The 15403-nt window shown below is 45.2% G+C and overlaps 1 protein-coding gene across 1 annotated transcript in view; it reads right to left on the bottom strand.

Moving 5' to 3' along the window:
- usp43b (ubiquitin specific peptidase 43b) overlaps positions 1–15403 on the bottom strand; it is a 36049-nt gene that overhangs the window by 5190 nt on the left and 15456 nt on the right. The window contains exons 5-13 of the mRNA XM_089019107.1: positions 15161–15296; positions 13093–13237; positions 7858–8023; positions 6000–6111; positions 4470–4573; positions 3774–3851; positions 3566–3695; positions 2783–3095; positions 2417–2575 (exon numbers count right to left, since the gene is read on the bottom strand). Coding sequence (XP_088875233.1) covers positions 2417–2575; positions 2783–3095; positions 3566–3695; positions 3774–3851; positions 4470–4573; positions 6000–6111; positions 7858–8023; positions 13093–13237; positions 15161–15296 — 1343 coding nt within the window. The remainder of the gene's footprint in view (positions 1–2416; positions 2576–2782; positions 3096–3565; positions 3696–3773; positions 3852–4469; positions 4574–5999; positions 6112–7857; positions 8024–13092; positions 13238–15160; positions 15297–15403) is intronic.

Raw genomic sequence — 15403 nt, forward strand, 5'->3', positions numbered from 1 at the left:
TTATTTTCTCTGAACTCCCCAATTTTTTGGGGAATTGAAAAGTGTGACGTGGAGCGCCATTCCCGAATTTGTTTGGGTTTTGGTTTTTCTTGTGCCTGGTGCCGATAAAGCGCTGGTCAGAACTCTGGCAATGTTTTTCCTTCCACGAGGGGGTAGCATTTGCCTTTCGTCCAAGTTGGTGCTTTGTTACAGCTTCAGCTGTTGTTAAAGAACTATATACAGCGATACCTCGGCATACGAACCCTTTAGCGAACGAACTTTTCGCCTTACAAACATTAAATTCGCGAGAACATAATCTTGGCATACAAACTAGTTTTCAGCAGTGACGTGCAGTCAGGGGAGGCAGTTGAGGCCGTGCCTCACCTGTCATTATGGAAATATCAAATGAAAAAATAAATTAAACCGTTATATTTATTTAGTGATTTGTACTTTAAAGTTCTTCACATTTACAGTTCAAATACTAAGTAGAGACGAGCAGTGAGGCAGCAGCCGGCTGAGCCTCAACATGGATTGCGCTAATCACTATGCTAACTATGCTGGCTTGCTCTGCAGTGAGACCGCATTGCGCTCCCTCCGCATATCGCTATTAAAGTGTTCAAACACTTTTAGTATATGAACTAAATTTCTACACTTTAGCTGGTGTATATAATGTAGAGTCACTTCACATTATAAACACTGTACTACAGTGTTTATTTTATTTTTATCAAAACTGTGCGCATAGGTGAGGCACACAGTTCTGCTGCCTCATGACAGGGGACGCTGGTGATTACAGATTCTTCTTGCGCCTCCTCGGCTGCAGAATAATAGAATTAGTGACAGCAAGCTACAGTAAACAGTTCGCAAGCTAAGTGCAACCATCCAGTCATTTTTTCGGGTTGCTTGGCCTTATTTTCAGAGTGGAGGATTACATATCTCAATTGAAAGAAATAGAGACTTTAAAACTGAAGAAACATAATGAAGGCTTCTACAAAGAAGGTATCGATGCCGTTCTTCAGAAGGAGCGGCGCATGGACTTCATTTATAAGTAAAGGTAACACGATAAGGTTTTTTTTAAAAAAAAAATTCTATGCTACAGTTTATATAAAGAATGCTGACATGACATTTTAAACAAAACACGTTGACGGTTGCCAATCAAATGGTGAATAAGCTTCTCTGTGGAGTTGATATGTTTGTAAATCTGACTGTGATGACGTCAGTGCCTCACCAGCCATCAACCTCACTGCACGTCACTGGTTTTCAGGAAACACACGGAGCGCCACAATGGCTGGCGGACTAGCTTTCGGCGGAAGAACACCAAACCACACGGCCGAACAGCGCCACCGTGGCTGCCAGACTACTTTTCCACACCCACTTTCTTTGAGTGCACTCGGTGCAAACGTGGTTTGTTATGGAGTGGATACTTTTGCTTTTTTGGGACCGAAAAAGATCCCACCGCAGGCTAGTGTTAAGCCGAAGAGGACACAAAAGAAAATTACGGTCGAGCAGAAGAAGGAGATCATTGAAAAACACAAACCAAGTGTGAGTTTGAGTGACTTAGCTTCCAGTACGCTAAGTCGACCATTGCTATGGGTAGCTAAGGGTGTTTCTGCGTTGTCTAAGTAACGGTGTCAGGCAGTAGAAGAGTTTGACAAACTTCTGTTGATTTGGATTAACGAAAAGCAGCTAATCGGGCACATTGTTAGTGAGGATATTATCGCAGAGAAAGCACGCCAACTTCACTCGGATATCATCAAGAGGACACTACATCAACCACCATCACAAAGGTAAATAAAACGACTTTATGATACAGTATAGTTTATTTCATTAATTACAATACAATAGCATATTTATTATACATAAAATAAGGTATATTTTGTGTAGTTTTAAGGCCTATTTAGTAGAAAATTTAGATTAATGGGGACCTGGAAACGGATTATTCTCATTTTAATGGTTTCCTATGGGAAATTAATGTTTGCAAGACACACTTTTTGCCTTACACTTTCTGGGAAGTTCATAAGCAGCGGTATCACTGTAAATCAATATGTAAGTATTGTATTTTGTACAGCCGCCCCCATTTCAAGGTCAGATAACTCCCGACCCATATGAGTTAAGAATTAACTTTTTTTTCTGATGAAAGAAGAGAGTCTAAGGTTTCCAACGCTGTATCTAATGTGTTTGTAGTCCTAATACTCAATATTCTGAAGGCCCTGCAATTTGAGTGAAAATGTCAAAAACCACGGCATTGGAGTGGACACATTTTTGCACATCGTCTGGCAGTGAATGAGTTAAAAGCATCGATGATATCAATTTCAGGTGAATTCAAAAGACAAACTGCTTTCATATACGTATCTCTGACCTTTGGATGCAAGAGTTAAGTCGATCATTTTGAAACAGCGGCAGAACGACAGCAAGGGAAAAATGACGCGGAGTGACTAACCGGTGAGCGAAGAACTCGCAGACCACGGCGGGATTGTTTTTCTTCTTTGATAGAAGAGAATATAGGCGCCTCGCGTGCACACATCTGCCTCCGGAACCGCCTCGGCATTGCCGTCGTCGTAGCTGTACCACTGAGCGTCCACCGAATTTCGACAAAAGGCTGCCGACACGGGAACAAAACCGCTTGAGATGCAGCGTCAGGTGAACTTCGGTCAACAAATGCATCTTGGCAATCGTCGTCGCGTCCAACCGTCGGAATAAGGATGCATCCAACAATTCAGTCCTCAATTTTGTTTTGTTTTTCTTCGCTCATTCTCACATGTTACTTCACACATTCGTGTCGAGGATACTTGTTTTGTTGGCCGACCTGTGTAATGGCCCCCGTGCATCCCTCCGTGATGGTTGCACACGGCGTAGAGATCGTAGAGGAAGTCAGGGGGAGCCAGCTGGAGCGGTGCCTGAGTTGGGCCACGCTTGCGGTTCACCACGTGCGGCGTCATGTCCAGGTCGGTCGGGGGGAAACGTACAAACGTGGTCAACTTGTTTCTCCGCTCGCCCACTTGCCTGAAGCGCTTTAGGTGGAGGATCAGGATGTCCGGTAGCGTCCACAAGCTCATTTTCACCATCCCCTGCTGGAGCTGCTTACAGTGCGGACACTCCCAGGCGTCGTCGGGAGCCAGCTGGAAAGGCGCGAGACAGACTCGTGTCTTTTCTCATTGTCACTTCCTTCATTCGTCCTGTGAGAATTTGACGCGGAACATTTCGAAAGTCGCACAAACAACAAACACAGGTAAAAGATTTTGAAATATTGGGTTGGATTTGCCTTGATTAGTCTCGCAGTGGAGAAATGTACATTTCACAGCAGCAAAGTGATTGATGAAAGGAAGAGGAAATGGAAAGGAAGAAGTAGAAGAACAAAATACAGTGCTGCTGGAAAAGCAGCCTCTCTCACAGTGTCATCTTGAAGTCAAAACAACAAGACACAGAGAGTCATTCAGCGCTTTCTGCACCTTCTTTGTTGTTCTCCCAATCGCTAAATATCACTAGCATAGATGCTAAACATGCTTTTGTCGTTATTTGGAGAGAATTAAAATGCTAGTTTTTCAGGCGTCAAGGGTGGTGAAACGCACCTCACGAATAAGTTACTGACCTGCTCCTCTTTGGTGTACAGCTGAAAACACTCATCTAAGGTGCAGCTGTACTGCTGGACGTGCTGCTGCTGCTGATTCCTCACACTGTCCGCATCCTTCACCACCTCCTCCTGAATGTTACCAAACAGGCTACAACCCAGGATGCAAACAAGCTTTCAGTACAGTGAACTGAGACTTGGGAGTTGAAGCAGAACCCTCATTATTCACCAGTCTTTGATTCTGTACTCCCATTCAATGATGAGCTTCACATGCGGCGGTCCTCCTGGGCTGCAGAGTTTCAAAGCTCTAAACAAAAGCACCAACCGTTTTACTGACTTCTTTCCAGAGTAACATCGATCCGTTTCCAATCGCATTTGCTCTCATTCGGGCTGCCGGGACTGGTCGCCGGACGATCACGGGGCGCATAGAAACAAATAGACATTCACAACTCGGGCCTCTTTTTGATCTTCAATGGGACTAAAATGCGGGAGGAAGCTGTAGCTTTCTAAATCCACGCACTACACCTCAAAAAAATAGACAAACAAAAAATTATTTTATTTTGAAATTTGCTCATGAGTTATTAGCGTTCGCTCCACTAGATGTCAGCCTTTACAGGGAGCAGAAATATCAAGAACCTGCTACCATTCAAATTGGGACATACGTACTTCTAGAACAACTGTTTGAAATTCGACTTTGTAACACCTAAAATGCGTGCATGTAAATGGGCCTATTTCGGGTCGTAGCTTCACGAGTGGGCCATGCTAAAAAGCACAATTCCCCAGGTAGCGTAATTATCAATCGAGACTACGCAGATATATTTTTTTATTCACGGAATCATGGGACACGTTGGCCACTTTAAGGGTGGGGAAAAAATGGTCACATCACACATTGTGTCCTCGGTTAAAATTCACACTTCCCACTGACCTGTCGACAGCGGGATGGTAGAGCGGCCGACTTTCTTGTGGTGACAAGTAGCTGTAAAATGACGAGCCTCCGACCACGCGGATGTTGAACAGCACTTTGTTATTCTGCAACAAGAACAATCGCGCGGTTGTGAAGACGCCGCTTGCATCGCAGGGATTTAAGGATTCAAGAGAATAGAATGAAGATTTGACGATGTTGGGACCTCAAAAGTTCTTCATTTTGAGCTTGACTCAACATTTGGGGGAAAAATGTGCCACCCCACGTAGACCGTAAAATGGTCATCAGTACAACTTTGCAAAATGGGTGATTATCTTATCTTACATCATACTATATCATATATATATATATATATATATAATATATATATATATATTATACGATTAACGATACGATACTACAATGTGATATGATATGAATATTATATTGCCTATTTTCCAAACACTCTACAGAGGGAATTTCTAAAACAACAAGCAGGGACAGGAACATATTGAAAAACAGAGAGAACATATTTGCAATTTGAGCGGGTTGAATAGGCCAAAGACAAGAAGAAAAACAACAAGAGAAACAATAAAGACTGGTATTCTACATCTCCTTTGCCGCCTGCTTTTATTACTGTGAGATTTGCTCAGACGGGAGGCGCTTTTCGGAATGAAGGAGCTTTGCAAACATGAAGCAGATTTCCTGTGTTTCCATCTGAAATACACAGCGCATGGAACGCCGCATTCCTGAGATACGCTCCGATCTGAAGCGAGTGCAGTGCCATGACCGGAACTCATGACCCCCTGTGCCCCCAAAATTAATTGATCAGCAGAATAAAGGGGGGGGGGGGGGGGTAGATACTCTGTGATCGTTTGTCACGCTAAATGTTTTTTTTTTTCACGTTCGCCGCTCACCTGATTTGGATCACACCTCTGCCAACAAAACGTCCCCCCTCCTCACAGCTTGCAACAACAAAAGATCAATAACTTGGCCCGCCTGCGTGTTTTGTAACAGATTACATTGCTATTCGGCACCTTGCCAACCTTTTCAAATCCTTTCTGGCAAATTCAGTGGCCGGGAAAAGGACTGCGAGAAAAAGGACCGCCTTTGAATTTCAAATCGCTACACAGGCTAAAATTAGAAGCGGAAAAAAAATCCACTTGACAGTGTCATTAATTGACACAAGCTGCTATTGATTTCCTTTCAATGTAGAGCAAACATCTGCTCTTTCGGAGTGGGGGGGCAGGATGGATACGGAAAACTGGATGCCGTTTAACGCTGATGTGGCATGGAGAACACGGCCGCACACTGCCACTGAAATATTTTTTACACCTGACCTTTGTTGTCCTCTCCTGACGACACCGATAAACAATCTCAACGCTCCTCAAACTGGGGCTCAGAAGGTCTTAACTATAAAGTTACACAACTTTAAAGTACACAGACACATTGAAAACTGCACACAGAACTCCCGACCTCACAAGTATGAGGCGGACGTGCTCATCACTTTTGTCATAAATGATTTACTTTCTACAAAGGATCCTATTTTTGTACCTGTGCCTGCGCCCCGTTGATCATCAGGTAGTAGAGCTTGCTCAGAATACTTTGCTGCAGCTGATCCCAAGAAATAGACCGATCCTCCCTCATCAAGAATGGTGGACCGAATCTAAAACAACAACACGGGACAAAAACCTTGTGAAACTTACTCAAAACCTTGCGCGGTACCATGCAAAGAAAAGTTATTTTGACATTGGAGGATGGCACGCATTTTTTTTCATTATCGAATCGCAGTGAAGGACAAAACAGAATTAGTTGATGAGAAGTGGGAAAAGCATCACTGTAAAAGAACCCATGACACATTTATTATAGTAACACACATTTAATTGAAGGCCATCCGCCATTGTCTGCCTGGGATTTATTAGCAGTCCCCGATGGCATGCATGTGCACAGCAAAAGAAAAAAAACGTGAGGGGGTGTGTAGTCAAAGGATAACCAACGGCGTCCTGTAAATCCAGTGATGGTAACAATGACAGAAAAAACGTTTTGAGACTCCACTGTAGTGAGTGAATATTACGTTTTTCAACGGTGTTTGTTAAATCTCCTGTCGGGAAGCCTTTGGATCAATCATTTGTGCTAATATGAAACACGTGAAATGCCACGGTGACATTCAAGAGAAGCCATGACGGCTTTTTAGGATCATACTCATTACAAGCTTGGTTGTTTTGATGATTTTTTTTTTTTGATGAATTAAATAAAAAGAGGCGTTCACTGAACAAACTTTGGTGGGACAATTGAGTAGTGCATGTCCATCGCCACATTGTTAAAACAAAAGCAATGGCATTGTCCTCAACTTTTGTGCAGTTTGGACAGAACAAGCATAAGTACTTTGATGTCGAGTGCTCCTGCACTTTGTGTCACGGTTTGCGAGGTGGTGATGGCGGGTGCGGATCCCAAAAAGCAGGCAGGAGGGAGCAGGAGGTTGTTTGACAAATTGTATTAAAATAAAGGTCAGCAGGAACAAAATGCAAAACATCAAAATCATCTGAACGGAAAAAATACAAAGTAGCAAAAGAAGACCAAAAGTAAAAGTCCGCCAAGATTAAACAAACACATACACAATGCATGCAGCAACCAAGCAGCAAACAAACAATGAACCGGCACCGGATGGTCGCGCCGGGTGTCCTTTTAAGTGTCAGTGATTAAACGACCAGCACCTGCGAGGCTGCAGGCAGGGCTGACGTCGCTACCCGCTGGTCGCCAATCTGATCGGGACGACCAGCACCTGTGCAGGTGTAGGCGGGGCCGACAGCGCCCCCCGTTGGTCGCCAACCAGATCATGACACTTTGATTACAGAGAAGCGTTTGAGGACACGTGACTCCAATGTCAGCCTCTCGGCAAAGCAAAAGCTTTGAGGCGCTTTGATCAATGACGGTAAGTCATTTTTGAAGGAGCAAACCGGCCGGCCCTTGCGAGTCAGGCTCTCACCGGCGAGATTGGCCTTTCTCACGGCCGCGTTGGCCAGCTCACCGTTATTGATCTGCCTCGACTGGATGAGAGGGGGCCTGCAGCTGACGTATCGGCGGGCAAGCCAGATGTTGGGTTTCTTCAGTCATTTATTTTCAAACTCCTCTCACGGCGAGATGAATGTGAGGGGCTTTTATTTTCCCGAGAGGTGAGCCGACCTCGACACGCTTCTGGCACAGAGTCGGGCTAAATATAAAATGACTGAGCGTCCCACAGAAGGGGGGGGGAACAGCTGACTCAAGTAGATGAATGCCGAGCGCTTCGACTCAAAAACTCGAAATCATTCAGCTATGTGGCGTTCGCCAAGCGGTCGTCAGACGTTTTGTAGTTGTGGATTTTGAACACTCTCTGCGACACTAAAAACTCCTGTGAAACTTGTGTCCTCACCGAATAGTTTGCTGGCCAGCTCCCGCTGCGTTGCAGACCAACAGCAAAATCTTGAGTGGAATGCCCTGGTTGAGAAATTCTGAAGACAATGCTCCAGAAGCAGGTAATCTCTTAGCCTCGGGAATGGCGGTATACGTCGAAGATGGTGGTAGACTGTGATGGGATCCTACAGAGACACACATGAGAAATGCATTTTCCAATTTTTCCTTGGCAAGGTCACTGATTGTGGGACACGTGTTCAGTCCCAGAAAGTGGGAGCGGGAACGTTACCCGCGATTGGATTGGATTACCCTTTATTAGCCTCGCAGTGGAAAAAATTACATTTCACAGCAGCAAAGTTATGAAAATAAGAGGACATGAAAGAAAGAAGCAGAAAAACAAATACAGGAGCTGCAATAAAGGCAGAGATTGTCTCACATCTCCTGTCCCATTTAAATCCGCTTCAATTCCAAGCCGCAACAGTTCCACATACGCTTCGGCACTCTGCGCTGACACCCCTTTCTTTTCATCGCGGGCTCCTAATCGATACGGACGAGACAGCAGCTTTCCATATGAGGGGACTGATTTATGTAACAGACGTTCTGATAGTGGTCTCGACTTCTCCGCAGGAGCACTTATCTGATGCAGCTTGCGTCCCCCCAACCACAAGTGTTTAGACGAACAAAGGAGGCGTGTGACCGGCCGAGCGAAAAAAAACGAGCTTATAACATCCCTGTGAAAATGCGGCCCGGCTGCATTTTTGTCACACAGTCGACAAGCTGAGGTCAGCACCTACGAGAGTGACTGTGATCAATCGGGCAACAAATCCCACTTAGACGACAAGCAATGGATTGGCCAAAGTTACAGACAACCCTGCCGCTAAACCGCAATGTTTTATTAAAGCCTGTTGCTCCCGCGCGGGACAAGTCGATTCATCACTGCCAGTAGCTGCGATGGGTGTGATCATTGCAAAGCGGCAAACAACTGCATGAGCACGAGCCGCCTCTCATATAATTGGGGAGTGGCGGACGTATTATTCAAAAAGGGCGAGACCCATTCAAAAGCAATCAAAAGTCAAAAAATGTAGCGCATCACAGCTTGAGCGTGAATAGACTGATTACCGTGTCGTGACCCCGGGAATTCTGACGAGAAAGTGCGGCGTAGAATCGGGGCAAATCGTGCGTGACAATTTTCTCAAAAACTGAACTCTGACAGCCGCAGAGTGAGGCTCAGATGAAACCTGCTTTTAAAAGGCCCGTCCGTCCGTTTTAACACGTATTGAGGAAAGACTAAGACGCTAAGGCAGGGGTGGGCAAACTTTTTGACTCGCGGGCCGCATTGGGTTCTAAAATTTGACAGAGGGGCCGGGCCAGGAGCATTTGGAGGGAGTGTTTGGGCCGGAAATACTCTGAACAAGTTATGTCCATAATTTATAAAATCACTTCAAATGACTTCGACTGAGCGTATTTTACAAAGATTCCACAGCATATAGCTATATTTTACGTTTTAAGACTTGCGCTGAATATTCATGAAGTCTTGTTTTCGAGTTGATGACGATCCCCATGTGACGTCACGTTTGGACCGCCCCTGACCGAGAAAGCGACACATAATGCATTTTGGGTACTTTGTTTGGTCTGAAAACTTCGTGTTGATCAGTGTTGATGGTGAAATTAGAAGGAAAACACATAAATAACGCCATGGTGAATCGTTGTGTGTTGCACCAAGACAACTATTTGATATTCGCTGACATAAATTCCCAGCTGACGAATCAGCCCATTTCCAACGGAGCTTGGGCGCAATCTTCTGCATTTTCTGGGTGCTACATTGCTGTCATTGACGGATCGAATTAATATGGGAGGACTCCTTGAATCAATTGCAAACATTTATGCTTTCCTCTTTAGAACTATTTGAATCATATTCATAACTGGATGAGTAACAAGAAAACATCTTCTCCGAATCTGAAGCCTTTGTTTTGATTCTCGATCAAAGGCAAGACGTCTTGGCGTGACGTCACGAACAGGGGGGTGGGTCCTTCTGAAACTGACCATTTCCGGATTCATTTGAAGTCATTTTTAAAAAATGGTGCCGGTGCCTTTAAATGTAGTATGTACAAACCTCATAGCACAGTAAGAACACTACAACCCAATTTATTAACTGTCTTTCAAATGTGAAAAATATCCCGGATCAGTTAATAAATTTGTCTCAAGGAACATGGCGTTTACATACTATTTCGCAGATACTTGGAGGAGGAAATGGAAATAGATTAAAATAACATGCACTGTGATTTATCAAGATTGCGTCTGTTTTTAATAAGTTTCCATCGAAGGGGCAAAGTTAAAGAAATCCACATTTATTGAAAAAATGGAATCACTTTCAAAATTCAAAACATATTATTACACAACGAAATATTCAAGCTCAATTATACCTACTTGTGTTAAATTCCGCCAAATCATAGATGGTTTGTCCTGACCGCGCGCTCAACAAACTCCTCACTGACGCCCTCGCCTACACGCACAAAAAAACACGAGTACCGTCGCCGAGCACACAAACATAGACCACCTGCAGTTGAAATTTGCATTCTCGGCACGGCAGCCAATCAGAAGCCTGCTTCTTTCTTCCGGACTTTACGCTAAGGTCACCTCCTGGTCTGTCCTGCTGAAGGTTTCGGGGAGAGCGGCAATGATAGCCACCACTCATTCCGCATTAAATCAAATATTTTTATGGCCTGCTGTCAAACGCCGTACGCTTCTGTATCTTGTCTCCTTCGCTTCTCCCTGGTTGCTTCCCTGCACAACTGTCTTTGCGCACTACAGTATGAGGAATAGATACGAGAAGGGGAAAAATATGTCTTGGATCCACCGATCTCTTTCAGTAGAATCCCAAATGTGTTCCCCCTTGCACCAAACAGGCCTTCACGGACCGAAGAGAAAAAGGGAGCTCTCCCAAACTGCTTGCACCGAGCCGGAAGCATAACATGGTCCAAAATGTCGAGCAAACCCTTCCGATTGGTTCCTTGATAAGGACAACAATTGTGATTTGAAATTAAGGAACCACAATCTTGACTTGTGCAAAGGAAGCCATAAATGGGATTGCGCAAGAGGCCTCGGCGGAGTGTGCGTCGACATGATTCATTGTGGTGTATTATACGTTTAACACGCTCCTCAAGGACCCCTTCAGCAAGGTGCACTCCCCGCGGGTTTCATTAAGACTACTCATCTTGCCTCCCGAGCTTGTTTGCAAACTTAAAAGCAAGTCGTCCCACCGCCGAACAACAATCATTATTCCCTTAACATACATACCAGAACCTTGAGCTGGATTTTCAAGCCGAAACCTACCTGAAATCCGCGCAGAGCCACCTCGAATGTAGAGAGGCGGAGCCTGGAAGGCATAGACGACATCCTTTTCTGCTATATTGGTTAGGTCGTCTTCGTCAAAGAAGGAGCGCTGGAAACCAGTGGCATAAACTTCAGTCAGGATCACCTAACGGAGGAAGAAAGATACCCAAAAGGAACCGTTGAATTTCGACACATGCAAGAAAATCACAGCAGATGGTTGGAGCGCAACTGATTGATTGAATGGTCGCTATGAGGTACAGATTAGTCACGTCCTTCGAGTTATGTGATTCGACTGAATGGTAAAAAAAAGAGTTGAAACATTTCCATTGTGCCGCTCTAAATTTTCTACTCGCACCACGGAAATTTCAGGCGCAACCCCAATGAATGGTGTACGGTGATACCTCAGCATACGAACGCCTTAGCTCACAAACCTGTCGCCTTACGAACATTAAATTTGCGAGAATATAATCTTGGCGTACAAACTAGTTTTTGGCAGCGCCACGGTGGCTGGCGGACTAGTTTTCGGTGGATGAACACCAAACCACACGGTCGAAAAGCGCCCCGGTGGCTGGCGGACTACTTTTCCACACCCCCTTTGAGTGCAGATGTGGGTTGTTATTGTGGGGTTATTTTTGCTATTATGGGACCGAAAAAGACCCCATCACAGGCTCGTGTTAAGCCAAAGAGGACACAAAAGAAAATTACGGTCGAGCAGAAGGAGATCATCGAAAAACACGAACGAGGTGTGCGTTCGTCTGACTTAGCGCCCCAGTACGCTACATGTGGCTAAGGGTGTTTCTGTTTTGTCTAAGCAAGTGTGTCAGGTAATAGAAGAGGTTGAAAAACTTCTGTTGATTTGGATTAACGAACAGCAGCTAGCAGGGGACAGTGTGAGTGAGGGTATTATCGCCGAGAAAGCAATGCCAACTTCACTTGGATATCATCAAGAGGCAACTACATCAACGACCACCGGTTCCATAATTTACAGTAAAGTCTCGTTATATCGATATTCTCGGGAGTCGGAAAAAATATCGATCTAACCGGACTATCGATATATCCAATCCTGCGGCATGTAAATTTTCTCCTTGCGTTCATAGAAATAGTATCGTAATAAGCAGTACTATCGATATAACAAGACTTTACTGTATGTTTCGACACCACATCGACAAAAACGCACCCCAGCCTGTTCAATTACGGGTCTAATGGGGGGTGGTGGAGGAAATCCAATGTTTGTGACATTGTCGCCACTCTGCGCTCCCACGCCTTTTTCAGCCAAGCGCCCACCAGGAAGAAGCAGACTAAACACGGTCAAACTATAATTAGAACGACTTTTTCTGAAGGTTTTAGCGCTCGCTCCGCGCGCGCACACATACGCTGCACACGTGACACGGCACTACAGTATGAGGAATAGATACGAGAAGGGGAAAAATATGTCTTGGATCCACCGATCTCTTTCAGTAGAATCCCAAATGTGTTCCCCCTTGCACCAAACAGGCCTTCACGGACCGAAGAGAAAAAGGGAGCTCTCCCAAACTGCTTGCACCGAGCCGGAAGCATAACATGGTCCAAAATGTCGAGCAAACCCTTCCGATTGGTTCCTTGATAAGGACAACAATTGTGATTTGAAATTAAGGAACCACAATCTTGACTTGTGCAAAGGAAGCCATAAATGGGATTGCGCAAGAGGCCTCGGCGGAGTGTGCGTCGACATCATTCATTGTGGTGTATTATACGTTTAACACGCTCCTCAAGGACCCCTTCAGCAAGGTGCACTCCCCGCGGGTTTCATTAAGACTACTCATCTTGCCTCCCGAGCTTGTTTGCAAACTTAAAAGCAAGTCGTCCCACCGCCGAACAACAATCATTATTCCCTTAACATACATACCAGAACCTTGAGCTGGATTTTCAAGCCGAAACCTACCTGAAATCCGCGCAGAGCCACCTCGAATGTAGAGAGGCGGAGCCTGGAAGGCATAGACGACATCCTTTTCTGCTATATTGGTTAGGTCGTCTTCGTCAAAGAAGGAGCGCTGGAAACCAGTGGCATAAACTTCAGTCAGGATCACCTAACGGAGGAAGAAAGATACCCAAAAGGAACCGTTGAATTTCGACACATGCAAGAAAATCACAGCAGATGGTTGGAGCGCAACTGATTGATTGAATGGTCGCTATGAGGTACAGATTAGTCACGTCCTTCGAGTTATGTGATTCGACTGAATGGTAAAAAAAGAGTTGAAACATTTCCATTGTGCCGCTCTAAATTTTCTACTCGCACCACGGAAATTTCAGGCGCAACCCCAATGAATGGTGTACGGTGATACCTCAGCATACGAACGCCTTAGCTCACAAACCTGTCGCCTTACGAACATTCAATTTGCGAGAATATAATCTTGGCGTACAAACTAGTTTTTGGCAGCGCCACGGTGGCTGGCGGACTAGTTTTCGGTGGATGAACACCAAACCACACGGTCGAAAAGCGCCCCGGTGGCTGGCGGACTACTTTTCCACACCCCCTTTGAGTGCAGATGTGGGTTGTTATTGTGGGGTTATTTTTGCTATTATGGGACCGAAAAAGACCCCATCACAGGCTCGTGTTAAGCCAAAGAGGACACAAAAGAAAATTACGGTCGAGCAGAAGGAGATCATCGAAAAACACGAACGAGGTGTGCGTTCGTCTGACTTAGCGCCCCAGTACGCTACGTGTGGCTAAGGGTGTTTCTGTTTTGTCTAAGCAAGTGTGTCAGGTAATAGAAGAGGTTGAAAAACTTCTGTTGATTTGGATTAACGAACAGCAGCTAGCAGGGGACAGTGTGAGTGAGGGTATTATCGCCGAGAAAGCAATGCCAACTTCACTTGGATATCATCAAGAGGCAACTACATCAACGACCATCACAAAGGTAAATAAAACGACTTTATTATACAGTACAGTTTATTTCTTTAATTACAATAGCACATTTATTATACGTAAAATAAGGTATACTTTGTGTAGTTTTAATAATTGATTCGAGCAAGGCAGTTTATGAAGGAGTTTCCAGACGAGACATCACGAACTGGGGACGGGACTTTCTGAATCTTTTCAGTTTTGAGCTCATTTAATAATAATACGTTTCATTTATAAGTTTACAGTCACATGATATTTTTTCTGCGGGTGAGCAGCGGCAGCCACATGCGCCAGCGTTCACTCTTTTAGGCTTATTTAGTAGAAAATAATGTTTGATGGGGACCTGGGAACGGATTTTTCTCATTTTTAATGCTTTCTTATGGGAAATAAAGGTTTGGCAGATGAACTTTTCGCCTTACACACACTTTCTGGGAATCAATTAAGCTCGTAAGGTGAGGCATCACTGTATTTTCAAAACTTTTCCAGATATAAGGCACACCACATTATAAGGCGGTACCGGTAGAGGCTGGGGTTACGCTCTACTTCATCTACGAGGAGAAATGTAGTCTGTGGCGGCTGACAGTAGTAGCGAGACTATCCATCCATCCATTTTCCATACGGCTTATTCCTCATTAGGGTCGCGGGGGGTGCAGCAGCCAATCCCAGCTGTCTTCGGGCACGAGGCGGGGGACACCCTGAATTGGTTGCCAGCCAATCGCAGGGCACACAAGGACAAACAACAGTCACTCTCACACCTAGACACAATTTGGAGTCTTCAATCTGCCTGCCGTGCATGTTTTTGGAATGTGGGAGGAAACCGCAGGACCCGGAGAAAACCCACGCGGGCCCGGGGAGAACATGCAAACTCCACACAGGGAGGCCGGACCGGGACGTGAAACGGCGACCTCTGCACTGTGAAGCCGGTGTGCTAACCACTCGACAACCAGGCCGCTTAGTTGCGAGACTAGTGGCTCAATATTACTTCACATATAAGGCGCACCGCCAATAAGACAGTCATCTTTTGAAGAAAATTAGGGCTTTTGGGTGCATGTTATACACCGGAAAATAGCTGTACACTTGACCACGTCATGTCAGCCAGTCGTTTTACCTGATCTGGGGAAACATTGCCTTCATCGGCCACCATCCTTCTCAAGCAGGCGACAGAGCCAAACAGAGGCACGGCCAGGCCGACTCGCAAGTACCTTTGTCCCTTCGTACTGAAAACCAGAGTCACACACACGGGTCTGTCGGAAATAACGACACATGGTTGGGATGAGCGGGTGCCCGCTTCACCTCTACTCGGTCATGTAGAATTTGAGCGGACTGAGCGATGGCCGGGGAGGGGACAAAA

This window comes from Hippocampus bargibanti, linkage group LG17 (genome assembly GCF_051943395.1).
Source record: "Hippocampus bargibanti isolate YZ-2025 linkage group LG17, ASM5194339v1, whole genome shotgun sequence".
NCBI classification, from domain to species: Eukaryota; Metazoa; Chordata; class Actinopteri; order Syngnathiformes; family Syngnathidae; genus Hippocampus; species Hippocampus bargibanti.